General features: G+C 42.5%; 1 protein-coding gene across 4 annotated transcripts in view; it reads left to right on the top strand.

The window, feature by feature from the left end:
- Window positions 1–19,039, top strand: part of gria4b (glutamate receptor, ionotropic, AMPA 4b) — a 106,644-nt gene that overhangs the window by 67,312 nt on the left and 20,293 nt on the right. For 3 of the 4 annotated variants that reach the window (XM_056397624.1, XM_056397623.1, XM_056397622.1), the window contains exons 7-11: window positions 626–793; window positions 2,896–3,000; window positions 4,391–4,501; window positions 12,918–13,124; window positions 16,943–17,316. In XM_056397624.1, coding sequence (XP_056253599.1) covers window positions 626–793; window positions 2,896–3,000; window positions 4,391–4,501; window positions 12,918–13,124; window positions 16,943–17,316 — 965 coding nt within the window. Of the gene's footprint in view, window positions 1–625; window positions 794–2,895; window positions 3,001–4,390; window positions 4,502–5,560; window positions 5,800–12,917; window positions 13,125–16,942; window positions 17,317–19,039 lie in introns of those variants that run through there. The other variant, XM_056397626.1, reaches the window with a different exon arrangement.

The raw sequence follows: 19,039 nt of genomic DNA, 5'->3' as shown, positions 1-19,039 counted from the left end.
GAGAGAGCGATTTTTGTAGACACAAATAATCAGAGGCAACACGGAGTCTTCAGGTCAAAGACAGATTAGGGGAAATTGGGAGGTTTACACTTTGGGGAATATGCTCTTCTCTTCTCGCCCTCTCCTCTCTATTCCCAGAAAAATAATGAGCAGAGTAAAACTGCTGCGTCTCTGCAACAGCCAGGCTATTACGGCGTGCAGCTTGGCCCTGCAGAAACTCGGCGTTCTCTCGGAGGCAGCCTTACGCAGATTGTTTTTAAAGAGATCTGACCAGCAAATATTGCAGAACATTTCGCCTGTCCAGCTAAATCAGCATTTAATTGGCCTCATACCTTGTTTTTTCTGGTGCGTGTCCCCCAGTGCTGTACATACCCAAAACAGACAGAACAGCAGGGAGGGTCTCCAGGTTGCAAAGACTGTAATTTACAAATCACAATGCTCCATCCCTACTGGGTTTTTATTTCTTTTTGATGAATGTAATAGGCCTGAGCCGAACCATAACTCCTACTGCAGTGGTTTTATGTGATGTTAAGTTGTATTTTAGCTGGAGAACCATGAACAAAGCCCAGCTGTGCTCACACACAGTAACATCTGTATCTCTGATCACCCACTCTTCGTCCCTCAGTACACGTCAGCGTTGACATACGACGGGGTGATGGTGATGGCCGAGGCCTTCAGGAACCTGCGCAGGCAGAAGGTGGACATTTCCAGGCGGGGGAACGCCGGCGACTGTCTCGCAAACCCCGCCGCCCCGTGGAACCAGGGCATCGACATGGAGCGCACTCTGAAACAGGTCAGAGAGAGGAGGAGGGGCGGAGGGGAGGTGGTGGATTTGGGGGGGGGGGGGGGGGGGGGGTTTACAGAGAAATGCAGGGTGTTTGGAAACTGGCTTCAGACTGCTGAAAGATAAGACATCACACACTGATGTAATCTCATCCTCTGGAGATTTCACAGCTGCCTTTCTTTTCCTTCACTTGCAGAAACTGTTGTTGTACGACTCAGAAAAAAAACATTTTTCTTGAAATAGTTACAGCATACGGCTCCCAATAAAACCACAATTTGTAATTTTTATATTTCAGTTCGAGAACAGCTTCAGTAAATGAAATGTAGCCTGGTCGTTAATGAGGTTTGAAGATGCTGGTAGGAGTGTAAGCAGGCTAGCTGTTTCCCCCGCTCTCAGCCTCTATGCTAAAATACATCCTCTTAATGCATGGACATGATACTGACAATGATCTTCTCATCTCAAGCTACATTTACAGTTGACACAAGGGGTTAATAGGAATCCCAAACCAATTACAGTTCAGCATTGGATTGCGAGCGCCACCACAGCTCCAGACGGATGTAATAAACACAATCAGGCCGTATCATCCTCAATAACTGAGTTTACATTCCTTTGTTTTCCCTCTGATCGGGCGACTGTTGTTTTATTACTGAATACGGGGCGATTCTGTGCAGCTGTTGCATTTATTTTCTTTCATTCACTAATGGGGGGGGGGGGTGTTATCGAAAAGAAGAAGATAACAGAGTCTTTTTTTTTTTTCAACTTGCTTCATGTTGTATTCGCTCTGATCTTTCACGATCTCCACGGGCGTCAGAAACCTGTAGGAGGAAACACCAGCAGTCACGCACAGAGCCCACAGCCATCGTAGCCCCCGCATGTAGTTACATTATTGAAGAGGTGTGTGTGTGTGTGTGTGTGTGTGTGTGTGTGTGTGTGTGTGTGTGTGTGTGTGTGTGTGTGTGTGTGTGTGTGTGTGTGTGTATGTATGTGTGTAGCTACGGAAACTATTGACGTAGCTTCTGTAAGTGCGGCACAACCTCTTAACACAGTAGTATTAATGAAGCTGCACTCGGAGGAGAGCTTAGTTCCAAAATGTAATGTCTCAAGTGTTAAATTTACTTTAAACTATTAACTATTATATTAACTATTAGATTTTTTATTTTTTTTTTAAAAACAGTGTTTCATCTGCTTATTACATCAATTTCCCCAACTTAAAATATGTAACTTTTCTTTTAACTTTCTTTTAAAAATGACTGGATCTATGTTATATATTTTTTTAGTTGTGTACTTACATCATCCCAAATGTTTCCATCAATTGTCATACCAGAGAAATTTGTGATTTTAATTATGGTGACGCTCCGTTTCATTTGGTCGCCTGTCAATGACATCATATCCTCTATGTGCATGTGACAGCGTTGTGGTTGTCTGCCAGAAACTCAGAACTGATTTTTAATGTGAAACTGCTTTATTCGTTGTTTCTACTGGTTTTTAATCCCCTGGTCTGTTTGTCATGGAGAGGAGGAAACCTCTGCGGAGAATTCAGCTGCTGGTAAAAACCTCCTGAGCGTCTGGTTCATAAGTTATTAAAGAAACAATCAAAACAAAGGTCGGCATCAATCTGAGCTCCCGACCCTTCCCTGACGTCTCGTGTCCGCCACACAGCGTCGGTGAAACACTGAATTTAAATGTGAAACTGCTTCATTCAGTATTTTAACTATTATAATCACCAGGTCTGTTTGTTGTGGAGAGGAGGGAGACCTCTGCGGATAATTCAGCTCCCGGTAAAAAAAAAAAAAAAAACCTCCTGAACAACTGACACTGCGGGAATCCAAACGAGGAGAAGCTTACATCAATGGTGGTGAAGACAACTCCTCGCATGATCCCACGCTGTTTTTCACGACGTCATCCGATTGTTTTGATTGAGCAACAGAAGCTACAAACTCTGCGTTTAAATTATCACGGCGACATTCTCTGGTAGAAGAATGACCTTCAGACGCTGCAGTTTTCTCTTCCACCTTTCTGTATAATACATGAAGACTCTTTGCCTGCTGTTGTCAGCGGTGTCATTTCATGTCACGGTGTGTGTTCCTCTCTGTGTTGTCCTCTGTGTGCAGGTCCGGCTGCAGGGATTAACAGGTAATGTCCAGTTTGACCACTATGGCCGCAGGGTTAACTACACTATGGACGTGTTTGAGCTGAAGAATAATGGACCCAGACGGGTAAAACATCACACCACACTCCTTTTCATTTGTGCTGTTATGGATACATATTTGTAAAGGCAGTAATGCTGTATGTTTACACACACACTCTGTATGGTTAGAGATATGTGCAGACTGCTGTCATGTGAAGTGTCTGGGGGGCTGGGGACGATACGGTGTTGTAGTGCGGCGTTTTCTATTATCATAAGTAGGCTTCCAGCATCTCTGCTTCTGATATGACGGGATGGATGTCTGAAGATGAAACTTGGGGAAAATGGGAAAAAGAGAGTGGGAGAGAGAGCACTTGTGAGAGTGATGGCGAGAGGGTGAAATGAAATGGAGAACAATCAAGGTAGAGGAGGAGGAGGGGCGGCGGGGGTGAGGAAGCACAGAGGAGTTCCCATCAATCAAAAGCCGCTTTGGCCTGTCCTCCTGCTCACATTGCAGGTCCTATCAGGACACGGTGTGTGTGTGTGTGTGTGGTTGTTTGTGTGTGTGTGTGTGTGTGTGTGTGTGTGTGTGTGTGTGTGTGTGTGGTTGTGTGTGTTTGGGTCACAGCATCTCTCCTACATTTTCCATGTTCCTCAATCATCCTGATGCCCCGGCACACAGGCGATATCAGCCAATCACGGCTCCTCGTTCCCCCTCTGGCTCGCCACCAGCAGCGGGCCAACCAGCAGCCAGCTGGCTCGCTCAGCATCTCCACTCCACTGGCTGACTTATAGCTGCTTATGGTTGCGGTCGAAGCTCATGTCTGTAATAAGATCAATACATCAGTTTGACACAGTATTGGTTTGCAGATACGTATTGGCTTTTTATTTTAAAAAACGCTGGCGGCCGGCGTCGGGTACCTCGTCTCCACATCCCCTTTTTTTGTCAGAAGATGTTCATATCATGACGACCACAGATCATGTCTGTCAGTTCCAGTCAGTCAGTCTGACCCTGAAGGTCTCGTGGAAGGCGACAGTGATGTCCGCTGAACGGGAATGAGCTTTAGAGAAAAAGAAGCAGCACGACATCGATCTTGTATGAAGGCGTATCAGCTGACCCCACGCAATAAATCACACCATTTACCGTCTTCGAACACAGCACGATTTGATGGTGATGGTGTTTATGAACTTATACAGTTTTATTGACTAAATTAATAAATAATAAAAACAGGGAATTAGTGTTTGAAAATAAAAGTTCATTCGCTCAGTCGGTCACATGATGACACCGATTCTGGCCCTTTTCACTGATCATGATAACTGTCTGCGCCATGGTGACGAAGGCAGAGTCACTCAGAGGCTTTCCTCCATGTCGGACAAAGACCTCTGTTGTGCATGTGTAGTTATACAGTGTATTACACACACACACAGTTGAACTCGTGCCCGCTGTGGTATAGATGCACATATTTTCTTTTTCCCGGCAGATCGGTTACTGGAACGACGCAGACAAACTGGTGCTGATCCAGGACTCTCCGCTGCTTCCAAATGACACTTCTGGCATAGAGAACCGCACAGTTGTAGTTACTACCATCATGGTAAGAGACCGGCATGCGCTCGCCAACACACACACACACGCACACACACACACACACACACACACACACACACACACACACACACACACACACTCAGGCATGCACTCATATTCTTAGCAATTTGTAATGCCAGGAGACTTTATTATGTGGCGCTGCTGCAGATGACACTGAACATAATAGCTGAGGGATATGCAGAGTCAGGAGCCTGAGGTTCAGCGGCTACACATCTTACATCCTGCCTCCCGACATCAAACCCTGCATTCAGATCTCCGACACCGGCCAGTGTGACAGGAAAGTGTGGGGGGGGGGTCAGCTGCGCTGTTGTGCTTCACCGTCTTTTCCTTGTTAAGTGCTTCAGCTTTTCCTGAGGCTCTTTACAAGTGTTACTTCTCTACTCCCTGTTTTTCACCTCTAACATTATTAGCATCTATTTGTCATGAACTTCGTGTTCTTGGGTAACTTTTCTTGTTTGATGCTGTATCTTAACATTGACGTAGACACACTTAAAGTAGATATACATATTTCAGTGCAATGCCCAGAATTTAGCACTTTTATTCCACCTTATGTCGTGTGCTATGACTGACTAAAATTCAGGGATCACAAGCTTTGTTACAACAGCACATTTTCAGTGAAGAAACCCTTAAAGAAATGGGATTTATTTTTATTACTCCAATAGAAACATCAATAAAACATCATGCACCTCCAGGACTAACTGCCGTCACTTAGATTTTCTTTTATCGCACCAATAAACATCTCAAGAAGCAGCCAAACAGCTCCACAACCAGCCGCCGTTAACTGAGGCTTGATGAAAGAGTTCATAACAGCTACAAAAGCCAATCAAAGCATTTTTTTTATTTTTATTTTATTTTTTTACACATGATAGAAGTGAATGGCCTTTGCATGGCATGTGAATCTCTGGCTGTAACAGTGACTCTTGACATGGCTGACTTGAGTAAAAGCCAGCCAGATGTTGAGCGTACATGTAGCAAGCGGAGTGGAGGAGGGAAGGAGGTGGGAATGGAGAGTCACACAGCTCAGCACAATCCTCCCTCTTTTCAGCCCCTGATGAGGAACCCCATTTTAAGAAACTGAGCCCCAGTTGGATGCAAGCAGGATATGAAAGCCCTTATTGGCAGAGTGACGGACACAACAACCCGAGCCAAAATGAAGCCCTAAAGACACTGGGCGAGCGGAGAGACACGGCAACTATGTTAACGGACGCCCCCCGCCCCCCCTCCCCTCTCCCCCCCGTTCATGAAATCTGAACAAGAAACGGAGCCACTCAGAGCCGTAATGGAGCCGCCCCCCCCCCCCCCCCGAGAGGAAAATGAAATGCAAATCGAGGTCTTTTTCTTTGCTCTGTGGATGGACACCCATTGAGACTCAAACGGGTCCCCAACTCTTTAACAGCACAGTGTCTGTTTACTGGCATAAACAAGCTCCCACTACACCTGTATGTGTATGTGTGTGTGTGTGTGCGTGTGTGTGTGTGCTAGAATCATACATTGTCATGCCCCGTGTGTTTGTGTGGCCAATCACGGCTTGATCTCCATCCTGAATTTGAAGTTGTAAATTTTCTTTGCAAAGCTCCATGGAAAAGAAAAAAGTGAGGCGTTACCAGAATGTGAATATACATTATGTCTAACTGAATTACTGTTTGCTCTAAATCTGTCACTTTCTCCGACTACCTGCTCTACCCTACAGAACATTACACACTCAGAGGGCCTTCCTGTAAGCCTTAAAACAGCTTAGAAAGACTAATGCGCCCATAATCATCCCAGTTCATATCCATCATGCTTTTATGCAGCATGATATTATAGTTACATTGTGACGGTTGCCTTTCACTCCCGCTTTTAATGTGTGTTTCGCTCCGTGTTCGTGAGACTAATGTTTGTTGAGCATGAACTTAATGAAGTGTCACAGTGTTATATTACAGCCAGGCTGCCTCTGTGTCTTAGGAACAGTTATAAAGGAGCACTTCAACATGTTGGCAATTTTTCTTGTTAGTCATCAAACATGGGCTACTTGTCTCCTGGTTTCAGTGTTTAATAATTAAGCTAGGTTAAATCATATAATCCCAGACCTGTGTTGGCGCTGTGTGAACAGTCCATCAGTTTTGTCACCTGACTGCAGATTTAAAGGCTGCACAAAGTTGCCAAAGCAAATCGAGGAGCTTCTCTCAACTAACCAGAACAATAACAATTTAATTTCTTCCCCGCACTGTTGAGATATTTGTTGTGAACCCAGTTCTACCAGACGCCAGACATTTGGTTTGCTGTAATCGTTCTTGGGGTCAGCACAGAACCTAAACCCCGAGACCTGAACCTGGCCAGCGCATACGCCTTTCAGATCTGACCTCACTGAACCCGGCTGCTGCTGCAGGACTGGAGACTTTAACCTGAGACCTGAGGCTGTATTTTAGTTAGTCATACGCTTGCTTTGGAAAGGCTTTCTCTCACATAGAAAAGAGGTAATCTGACAACAGTAATATACCAACACAGAATATGAAATATGAAATGGCAGCTCACCAACACAAAACATATAAACTTAAATTTTACAACACTATAGCATTTCAAAAACCAAGACTTAGCCACCTAACTGTTTAGTACATCACCTTCTCTTTTCCCCAGAATTGACCAGATGTTAAACTGTCTAAAATGTCTTTCCCATCTGAACTGAACAACGCTCAGTCAGAGCAGAACTTTGTACAGACACCATCTGGAAGAGTAGGAGTAGTGGAGGAAGGTTGGTGGATTGGCAGAGTCAGGAAAAAAAGCATTTTAAAAACAACCCAACCTTAGCACGACCCTGCCACAGCACACAACCCGATGTGAGGCTTCTCCGTGACACATCGGCTCGACGGAGTACAGCAGCAGTACCGGCAACCGCTGACACTTTCTGGAAACTTGCATTTAGCGTCGCCTCCTGAGCAGTGCTGACACTTATATCTAGGAACTCATCCCTAAAGTCGGTCGAGAACGGTGGAAACAAACACCAGAACCAGATGCATGTTTTTGTTTGAAGTCACGTTTCAGTAGGTTCCTGCCTTTGCGTTAGTGCTCCTCAGTAGCTTCTGCTGCTGGTTAGCTCTCTGAAAATGTAGCATGGCTAGCAGAAGCTGCTGGCTTCTATTTTGAACATCGTGGTTAACTAGATAATGATGTTTCTGACGGGGGATAAAGGTAACCGACTGTGTTTCAGCCCTTATATAGTAGCAAATTTGTTACGTTAGGCCATTAACATTCATATTAATTTGGTCCTTGTGAATTAATCCATCTACACCCACGGCATCTTCTTCTTTTGACTGCTGGATTTCATTTTGTGTGCAGCTATCTCAGACTGGTTACAGATAATAGATCTCTGTGATGTCTCCGGCTTGAAGTTGAGAAAAGTTCCCGTGGCCAAGGACAAAGTTTGACTGTCATCGTATTGGCAGGACGGGGCTGAAAGCTTTGATGAATGTGCCTTGGCTTTAAACTCCTCCATTGCACTTTAAACCTGGCACACCATCAGTTTGCCAGAGGGTAAGAAATACAGACAAGGTCCTGCTGTAATTATGTTTTAGTTTTTTGGAATTCTGGTGGGAGGGGGGGCATGTTTAGATTTTATGGGCAGTGACCACTTTTTATACTGGAAACTCCTGATGATGCAGCGGCAGCACATTGAGAACACGTGGGGCCTCGTTCGAGATGCACTTTAAACAACAGATTTGTTAAGTTGCACGTACGAGTTTTTTAAGAGAACCTGTCACATTCATCATAATTATTTTTAGGCACAAACCCCCCTCACAGTCTTTCAGCAGGCGCACTTCAGGTGTAAACACTCGACAGTGTAACGTCCCCTATAATGGAGTTTGTTCTCTTGTCCATCTCTATGACACATTGAACGCCCCTCCTGTCAAGCACTGCTTTTCTTTAGCATCTAATTTCAGGTCCAACTATTCCAGTATTTTTCTGTCACAGTAGACAGATGACGCACTGTAGACGACTTTACAGCCTGGAAGTAATACTGCTAAATGTTTACATCCAACTACAGGCCTTTAAGCTCCAACGTCCTCTTTTTAGTCCTGGGTGACATTTGTTTTTGTGAATGAAAACTGCCGACAAATGGGGGAGAACATTTGGGCGTGTGCGGTTACGACATCCATCAAGTTAAAACAAACAATTCAGAAAAACCTTTATTGCAGTTTAGATGGTTTTTAAATCCAACTGGGAACCATAGTTTGAGTAAACCTAACAAAAATAATAAGTAACATAAAAATTCACATTAAAAAATAGAAAAAAGATAGCACTTATTGTTAGCATAAAATTTTCAGATTCTTTGATTTTCAGTTTTACTTCATCTTTGCTGCTGCAGGTACACGTGCACAGTTTGTACTGTGTATGATTTTGAGGCTCAGATAGAACAAAAGAGGCTTTCACCAAAATGCCATGGTGATTTAAAACCCTTGACAAGGCCAAGATGTCCCACTGCAGCACCCAGTCGAGTGCACCTCATCTGGAAAAGAAAAAAAATTGTGCTTTAAATGTTCTTCCTCTTTTCAGTGTCGCACAACCACATTAAATCAAAGTCAAATAAAAATGTGATTAGTGCCTCAAGTGGCTGCTGATGAATGAGACCCAGAAATGAGTCATTTACTGAGAAGCACTAATGTGTGTTTGCTTCATAAAATGTTTTGTGCTCAAGTTATTGTGCAATACGGACCATCGTGTTGCTGCTTATCACTGCTCATATTCAACATAATGTGCAACAGATTGTTTATCTTACATAACGCACAGCACACACACACACACACACACACACACACACACACACACACACAAAACCAAACGGGCAGTTTTTACACAGCACAGTCAAACATGTATGTGTGTGTATCCCTCATACGTATGTATGGATTTAGTAGTGTGTGTGTGTGTGTGTGTGTGTCTGTGTGCTTTTAATGGCATGTTTAATTAGTCTCATTAGGCAGTGAGTGAAGCAGTGTGGTTGTGATTATTGACCAGCCTGTCAGCCATGCCGGCCTTTGCTGTGAAGACCTCTGAAGCACTGCTCTTCCTCTCGTGCCAGAAACGCTGACTGAATCCTTTATCTCTGCCACTTCTCCCGCTCCTCCGGCTGCCAGCTCGGTCCTACACCCCTGCTATCTTAAATCACACTGGGTTCTGGCTGGTTTCTCTTTGATGCGGCACATCCAAAACATCTGCGAAAATCAACCGGCGAATGAAGTTTCCATCAGTAAATCATGAATTCTGTTTTTCCAGCTGAAGTGAAAAGTTGAGAGTAGCCACGACTATGAGAAAACATGGCAATGCTTTACCTGAAGTGACGCTCATAATGTCATGCTGTGATTGTAGCATCTTTGAAATGTAGGTAATGCTGAATAATTTAACTAATAATGTCACAGGAAGTTTGTAATTTCCCATTAATCGTACGGAAAAAATAGGAATTTCCTTGAAGGAAAAGGAATCTGTTTATTATTGGAAACTTTATTCTCCATATGTATGTTTACTTAGCGACACATCTTTGTGTGTTTTAGCTGCTTTGCACCAAGCGTTTAGGCTAAAAGTCTTTAAGTTAGACTAGCAAATAACTGGAGTCGTGTCACTGAACGTTTAGTAACACTGTCTGTATCTGATACAGTTAATTCTAGGAAATTGTTCGTAAATTATGGATCCACAAAATGAGGCAGAGTTTTTATGTGATTATTCAAATTGAAATAATTCTGAAAGCCTTTTCAGCTTTTGTTTGTAGAGAAATGAGGCAGTTTATGTAAAAGTTAAGTCCAATCTGTGTGTAGCTTCCAGCCCCATTACTCTGCGCTCACAACAAGTACCAGCGTGCGTTCCTGACTGTCGCAGTACATCTGTTTGATACAATACCAGAAAGTTTCAAACCCTACACGAAGGGGCTTTGGTGTGACGCTTTGTTTTTACAGATGCCTAATTTCTGAATAATTTCCAAGGAAGTGTCCTGGAAAGAACTTTGTACTAATTATAGATAAAACTGGAATTTCCCTGAAAGAAAAGCAACATTAAAACCCAAGTAAAATATTAATTCTTTATTCGTTTATCATTGGAAACGTAATTCTTCATATACAGTATGTTGTTGCCAGTACAACACTGTTGCATGCACAGATGACTAAAACACTCAACAGTGAATTTGGCCTGAGATGAATTGGAATTAATGAATCAGAAGTGAATCACCACTGTCTGTGTTTTGGTGCCAAATTACATCATTATTTCCAGGAAACTTCTTGGAAATGATCAGTATGATGGATACTTTATAGTTGACAGCAAAATGTTAATCTTTGTATTTGACAATTTTGTAATAAGCTTATCTAATGGTTTTAATGAACTTATTAATAATGCATGAATGCACTTCAAGTAAAGAAGATCTTTTTGTGTTGTGTATGTTCTAATTTTATCAGCTTTTTTGTGTGTGTGTGTGTGTGTGTGTGTGTGTAAGAGCAGTTGTGGAACATATTTCAGAATACGAATGTCTCATTTTGACATGAAGCTGCTAAACTGTGCCGTCATTATGTTGTACAGTAACATTTTGTTGTGCCGCAGGCTCAGCCGAGCATTTGCATTCTCTCCCTGCTGCGGAGTCTTTGGTTTACCTTGCTTTGGCCTGGGGCAATGTCAAGCAAACACATCTCAAGAATAAATTGCTCCTGTTCTCAACATGCAGTGGGCTGCCTTCCATGACAAAAGTAATTTGTTTGGAAATGTGAGCGCGGGAAACCAGACGAGGTTTACATTTAGATCACTTTCTGAGCAACAGCGAATCTAATGATCTATAACCCACCACTGGTTACAGTGTAGACTGATGCAGCCACCCCTGATTACATTAAGTGTTCGAGTCGAGTCAAGCTTGTTGTAGGTATTAAGTCATTCAGTCTGACTGCAGCTCATTCCTCACTTCCCTTTAGCTTTATGTCTGCCTCCGTTTCTGCTTAGTCATACCTTCCTTCCTTCTCCTTGAGTCTGTGTATCATGCATCCACATTAGGTGAATTTTTTTTTTCCTGCCTAAACTCCAGTCTGTGTGTGCTGTGTATATGCAGGAGGAGGCTGTCACTATGATTACACATGCACCCCCCCCCACCCCGGGTTGCACGACACTAAATTACCTTTAGGAAAGAAATGCATCTCCCAGCAGGTGGGATCAAGTCAGTTTAAAGTCATTAGATTTAAAGCTGCACTACGCAGGTTTTTCCTTGGGTAGACCCAGGTATTAGTCGAAAAGAGAGGGATTTTAGAAAGTTTGAATTACTCAACAGAGTTGGGAAGTGGAAGGATTTATATCGGTGTCCAGTGTCCATTTTCTGCAGATGATATTTAGTGACACAACAGTTGGTACTTCCACAGCCTCCCAGTTTAATCATCAATACAAATGAGGATCTGCTATGTTATAAAATATCTGGTTATTTCATTAAAAAGTCAAGGATACAAACCTGCCAACAGGAAAACTGTAGTAGCAAAAAATTAAAAAAAGTACAATCCCCGGGGTGCATCTCTGTAAATAATATACAATCAACAGATCTTAAAATTTAAAACACATATTTGAAATAGTCGGGGAAACGATAGCTCCCAATCTATCGTTTCCCCACCACGACTGTGCAAATCAATGTCGGTAAATACCGTTTCCCACCAGTGAGCGTGACATCACCATTTAACGGCACAATCTGCCACACAGTTAACTAATCTCTCCCCAGCTATCATATCATGATAGTCATTCTAATTAAAGCTCATGAGTGCTGATCATGTGGACTAATGTGGAAAATGTTCTATGCTATAAATCGGTGTTTTTAAGTATCTGCTGCAGCTTTAGGATGTTATTATTATTTTTTATTGCTTTATGATAAATCAAATGTTTCCCATGTGCAGCACTGAAGAAAACCCACCTCATGATCTGAAACTGAAGGTACCCTGTGGAGTTTTCTTGTAAACAAACAGTCACACAAACGCATCGTGTGTATATCTGGAGGCCTAATAAAAATGTCAAATGCATTTCCTGCCTTATAAAACATTTACAGCCCATGTTGTTTACATCCATGTTTGCTAGCTAGCAATCTTCTTCTGCCATATTTGTATGTTTCTATGGACGTTACTGCCACCAAATGTTGATCGATTAAATGGCATGAATGTGTATTGCATCGGCTGCATGCTCGTATATATGTGATACAAACAAAACGGGGGCCTGCTCATCAAAACATTGCTCCATAGCGCTCCTAGTGGTCAAAAACTTCACAGAGTACCTTTAACCTCAACCCCGGTTGGTATGAATGAGCTACAGTTCCTGTTTTGTCATTCTGTTTGTCTGTTGCTGTGTTGATGAGTCATAGTGCGAGCCCGTCATGTCCGTGTGTCTGTCTGTCTGATGGTTTGGTTCACTGGTTATGGTCCCTTGTGTAGGAGGGTCCCTATGTGATGCTTAAGAAGAACTGGGAGATGTACGAGGGCAACGACCAGTACGAGGGATACTGCGTGGACCTGGCCTCGGAGATCGCCAAACACATCGGGATCAAGTACAAGATCTCCATCGTTCCCGACGGAAAGTACGGTGCCAGGGACCCAGAGACGAAGATCTGGAACGGCATGGTCGGGGAGCTGGTGTACGGGGTAAGAACCTTTTTGTTTTCCCTCTTTGGTTGACAGGAAGAAGTTTTTTTGTCTCCCTGAAGCGCTATTCTGGACTGAAATTAGCTTTTCATCTACGCTGACTCATCACATTCAAACTTTAATTTTATGCTGTCAGTAAGATTCACGATGGTATTTAAAGACAATACCGTGTCTTCTTCTAATCTGTTAATACTAACAATACATTTATACAGCAGCTTGGCCTTTGGCAGGGAAAAAAAAAACTGCTTTTAAGATCTTACAGCTGAAAATCACTGAAATTAATCATCATGGTCAAATTCATTCACACTGTGTAAGAGAGTCTGAGAGAGCCAGATATATTCAGTAGGAGAATTTGTTCTTCATTTGTTCTCCTCACGACCATATGATAAGCAAAGTCATAAATACAGACTTTGTGCTTGTTAAAATGAAATTATGTCTGACACTCGAATAACAGCGGCGGCCAGCACAAACATAAACACACGGTTTTAAAAAAAGTAAACATTGAGGGATGGAAACTTTCTGTGCTCTAGTAGCTCACAGGACAATTAAAGCATAATGACTCTTCTTTTTTATTAGCCAATGCTAGCAGCATGGCTGTAGAGATGGCAGCCCGACATTTATTCCTTATGCATTTATGATTTTGAATCTGCAGCTCAGGGAGTGGAAAGCTGCAAAGCCAAGCCCAGTTCACAATGAGCTGCAGCCCATCGGTCTTACAGCATTTGAGTCTTTATGTTTGAATGGCCCATTAGTGTTGTTTAATTGCCGTTAAACCGACCATCAATGAAACTCCAGACTTCCTGCAGATGTTTCAAATTAAAAGCACAGGTAAGAACTGGCGCTCTGAGCCACTCTAAGGCTTTTAATGTGAAAAATCTGTGCAGTAAGTGTTGAGTTTAGAAGAAAAACTCAATTGGGAATAGAAGGTGAATAAAAATGGTGTTGTATACTGAAAACAGAATGATACACATTATTATTTACATTATTTATAATTTATCAAACCAACAGGTAAACTTGGAGGAAGTGTTGCTTTTGCATGAACTGAAAATGAAAACTGAAACAGATCGACAAGAAGGTTTCTTATTAAAACATGAGGACATTCAAGACCTTGTTTTCTGTGCAGTTAAGATAAGTAACTGTTCACAGCTGCTGTCTGATCAATAATACTGAGTTATAAAGATCACATTATATATAAAATGTAAAAATAATATGTCTTTTAATGTGCAGAATGATGCTTTTACACAAGGTTTTGCTCGAGGTCCCTGGACAAACAGTTTTTCTTGATCTGCAGAGTTCGACTTAATCTCCGTTCTGAAGCACTTCTGCGTTGTTTGTTGTGTAGATAATTAAACCCACCTGAAAACGAAATAGTAAAAAGCCCAGCAGTCTCTGGTGGTATAAATACAGGCAGGAAGAGGGGGAATTAGTGTAGCATTAGAGCAGAGCTTTTGGAGGGGGTTAAAGTGGAGGAGCCAGGGTTGTGGAGCTTGTTATAGAATCTCTGAGGTGCTGGTCTGATTTCTGGTGAGGTGTCTCTCTGACGCTGACCTTGCTGCGGGATGTGGCGTAGGATGATGTTGGTGTCGATAAAGGCATCGAAGTGAAGAAAGAGCAACATATTTGTGAATAGAAAGATGAAGAAAACGATGAGAAGAAGAAGATTTTTGTCACTTACTGTGAATTAAAATTGGAGTTGAGAATCAATCATTAAATGTCTGATATTCTACTCTGTATTTTTGACAGCGACCATTGCACAATTATGGTGTTTACATAAGCAGCAATTAGCAGAAAATGTACAGTATTTCTGCCTCGAAAAAACGTTTTCCTGGTCCTTTTTTTTTTTTTTTTTTTTTTTTTGTGATGAGCTAAGTGGCATTTTTCTCCCCTGAACCTCTGTGGTGCTGCAGTGACTCACTGTGAGGTCGACCGCAGCGAGGAGAGCCACAGTTCGGGATGTGTCAGGACTGATCAAGCAGCACGGTGCGCTTTTGGTGTAAAGACCGACCAGGTTGGTCAAACACACAGGAACCAAAAAGAAAAAGAAAAAGTGTAGCTGTTCTCTCTGCTATTTTCGTCTCTGTAACGAGCACTGTGAGCAGGAGCGCTTCCTGTCCAAGAGCTTTTCTCTGAATGGGAGACATGCCTGGCAAAATTACTTTAACATAAATACCCTAACTGGAAAAAACATAAGTGCTTTGACCTAGTACAGCTGTCATCACAATTTTGGACTTTAACCCTTTCAGTCCCAGAGCACAAGCACTGTTTTTGTGCCTCTTCAGTTTATCAGCCTTTCAAAGTCTCTCGTTAGATTTAAATGTGGAAGTATTGCACATTTCTTTTTTTTTTTTAGATAACCAGGGCTCTTTGAAAAAGAGTAGAAACAAAAACAGTAAAGGTTCCTGGCACTACCGAGGTGCACGGAGAGAGGAAAAACACCTGCAGTAAACACAAGAACTTTATTATTTATTATTCGGCTTGTGGCCCCCGATGCCCCTAATTATAACGCTCTTCTGTCTCCTGCAAGTTGCCGGAGTTTTGACCTCTGTTTGAAAATGAGGAAACATGTGACTAGCTGAAGATCTATGGTTGGCTCAATAGATAAATACTGAATCTTCCACATTATTGCTTGAGGTTTAGTTGAAGGGTAAAAGGGTGAAGGATTGAGAATGAAAAGAAGAACTTGCGGTAAAGATCCGTGGTGGGAGCAGAGGAGAGAGGACGAACAATGGCGGATTCGGGGGGGAAGGGCGTCACAAGTATAGTAATACCAAAATGTGTGTTTGAAGAATATACGCTGTGCACTAGTGTGTATAGCCAGAAGTGCACGATAGAGTGTGTGATTGGGGGCATAGGGGAAGCTGGTAGGTTTTTCTACAGTGTTCATGGGAACGTCTGAGGACATGGAAGCTGTCAGCACTTTCCCGACTAAGACTTTGCTCAGAGACCATTCATTTCTTTCCTGGCTCTCCCTGAAAAGCTCCACACTACCACAAAAGCCCTGCCTCCATTTAACCTGCCATGTATTTTAGCACACACTAAATGCCCCAAGGCTGTCATCTTAGTGCATTTTGCTGAGGATGAAAGAACTTAAATCTCTTTCATTTTCTTTTCCGTCGTCCCTGTTTTCTCCTTTTCCCACCTCCTTAAGTGTCAGATGGTCGTAATGAAACTTTAAATTCTTGCTGATATTAAGCCCTTTGCTCCCAAGCCAGGCAGACAAGGTCACACAAGTGTTGCTAAGTCACTAACTTTAATCTGGTTTGTGGATTTTCAGCAAGCCAGTGTGCATTTTTCCACAGCTGCAGACCTCAGAGGTGGCTGTATCCCATTTTTGCCTTCCTGTGCTGTAAGCATATTTCTGTGACACATTATTTTATCCTCCCTGCTGATTCCCCCAGAGTTTCAGCTAAGCCTCTCAGCATTAGAGAGGGTTTGAGAATTTCTTTTTCAATTTCTTTTCTTTCTCCCTCTGTCTTAACTTGATCACTCTGAGATGTATTCAGCCGCCGTCGAAACTTGATCGCTCAGAGATTTGTTCAGTCAAGGGAGAAATTCAGATAAAACGACACGAGCTGCTGAAGAAGAAGAAGAAGAAGAAGAAACAGGAGTAATTGTTGTTCTTTTGTTTTCTGACGGCCGGCTAGCTGTTGGCCTTCGGGATGTCATATCTGTGACTAAGTGATGTTTGCGTGGCACGGCTCAGAGAGATGATCCATCATTTGCATTTGTTTATCTGTCATCATTAGGGATTTAGAGTCGCTCTCAGAGAGGCTGGTTCAGGTGGCTAATCAAATCCCTCTTCATCCAAATCCCAACAGAAAGCGGAAATCGCTGTGGCCCCTTTGACAATCACGTTGGTCCGGGAGGAGGTGATCGATTTCTCCAAGCCCTTCATGTCGCTGGGCATTTCCATCATGATCAAGAAGCCCCAGAAATCCAAACCGGGGGTGTTCTCCTTCCTGGACCCGTTGGCCTACGAGATCTGGATGTGCATCGTGTTTGCCTATATCGGCGTGAGCGTGGTGCTCTTCCTGGTCAGCCGCTTCAGCCCGTACGAATGGCACACCGAGGAGCCCGAAGAGGGCACCGACGGTCCGCCAAGTGACCAGCCCCCCAATGAGTTTGGTATCTTCAACTCCCTCTGGTTCTCCCTGGGCGCTTTCATGCAGCAGGGCTGTGACATCTCCCCCAGGTAAGCCTGACTTTCATTCAACTGTGGCAGAAGTTGCTCTGTGTTTGTCTCACTGCCACTTCTTTAGCTTCTTTCTCCTCAGGCTGGGGACACACTACACGACCTGTAGGCCAGTTATAATCAAAATGTGCCATCACGTCCGACTGGATTGTGTCTGTGTTAGTCTCCAGACTCCCTCGCCTGCCAATCTAGTTTCATCATTATTTCAGATGTGTTTGATTGACAAAACAAAAGTAGCCTGTGACAGTGAAATGAAAGACAAACACATTAGTTTGCTTTGATTTTTTTTAATCATGTCAAAGTGTCACTGGCACCAAAAACCTGTGGTCTGTAATTTTCAAATTCAGCTCATCGTAAAGTGAGTGAGTCTGTACAACAGGAGATGGAACATAATCCTGAACTGAACGCTATTATGAGTGTGATTTTTGATATTTTTCCCAGTCCCACCAGTTGTGTAGTGTGTGCCCTTAGCTCGAATCATAGCTGACATTCACATTAAAGCCAGAGCTTCCATTATAAACCATGGAGATACTTGAAAAAGCCTCCAGTTCTTGTTCGTTGTGACTTTTATTATTGGCTCTAATAGGGAGTGTTGTTGTTGCTCAGCATCTGAACCTTGATTATGGTCTATGATAGATTTCGACTAAAACTACCTAATAGTCTAATATCTGGAATAACTGTATTACTTTATTGAATTTATATAGTTTATTAAGTGTATAAAGTAATGACATGACTTAAGGTTTTAAATTATGTAGTTTTATATTGGTTATATGTGACCCTAAAGATGATATCAAAAATGCTCTGTATTTAAAGCAGTAGTTAAATAGTCAAATAAAGTAATAGTAAAGCAACCTTTTAGGAAATATGCTTATTTGTGTTCTTGCATGAGATGAGAAGATCAATGTAAATCTCATGTCTGTGCTTTAAATATGGAGCTAGCTACAATCAGATACTGTTAGCAAAGCTTAGCAAAGAATGAAAGTGGTGTGAAACAGTTCGCCTGGCTCTGTCCAAAGTTCAAAAAAATGTCTACCAACAGCTTTTATAAATTAAAATTACCACAGTGCATCTCGTGTCTGTTTGTAACTAGGTCTTATTGAACAACAGTCTGTTTGTAGATGGATTAAATATGAGTCTGCAGCCATGACTGCAGACTCCGGGGGCCAGTACAGTGGTGCATTGAGCTAAATGCTAATGTCATCATGCTAACATGCTCATTATGACAATGCAAAAATGCTGCCGTTAAGCAGGCATACAGTTTACCATGTTCAATGTTTTGCAAGTTAGCATGCTAACATTTAGCATTAGCAGTAAACACAAAGTACAGCACAGGCTGATGGGAATGTCATTAGCTTTGCAAAAGGGGTGGACAACAGTAGTTCACTGAACTTACTACAGTTCATCCTGAGGGAGAGTCAGGTGATCACCAGTCATTAGGATTCAATCCATAAGAAATTTCACGTCAGTCCATCCAATAGTTGTTGAGATATTTTCAGTGTTGGTTGGTTTTTATTTTGAACTTTGGCCAGTCTGTTTCCCTTTGTTTCCAGTCTTTATGCTAAGCTAAGCTAAACATCCCACCTCCAGCTCATTACTTAGCTCACAGACATTAGATCAGTATCAGTCCTTTCATCTCTGAAAGCTGAACTGTTCCTTTAAACTACAACTAACAAAACTAGAAATGATGTATTTAGTTTCTGTCATCTGCTACTGATGATACAGT

The sequence above is a fragment of the Seriola aureovittata genome, chromosome 15 (assembly GCF_021018895.1).
Source record: "Seriola aureovittata isolate HTS-2021-v1 ecotype China chromosome 15, ASM2101889v1, whole genome shotgun sequence".
Taxonomy (NCBI): Eukaryota; Metazoa; Chordata; class Actinopteri; order Carangiformes; family Carangidae; genus Seriola; species Seriola aureovittata.
Note: the sequence above shows the minus strand (reverse complement) of the source record. Positions and strands in the feature narration are given on the sequence as shown.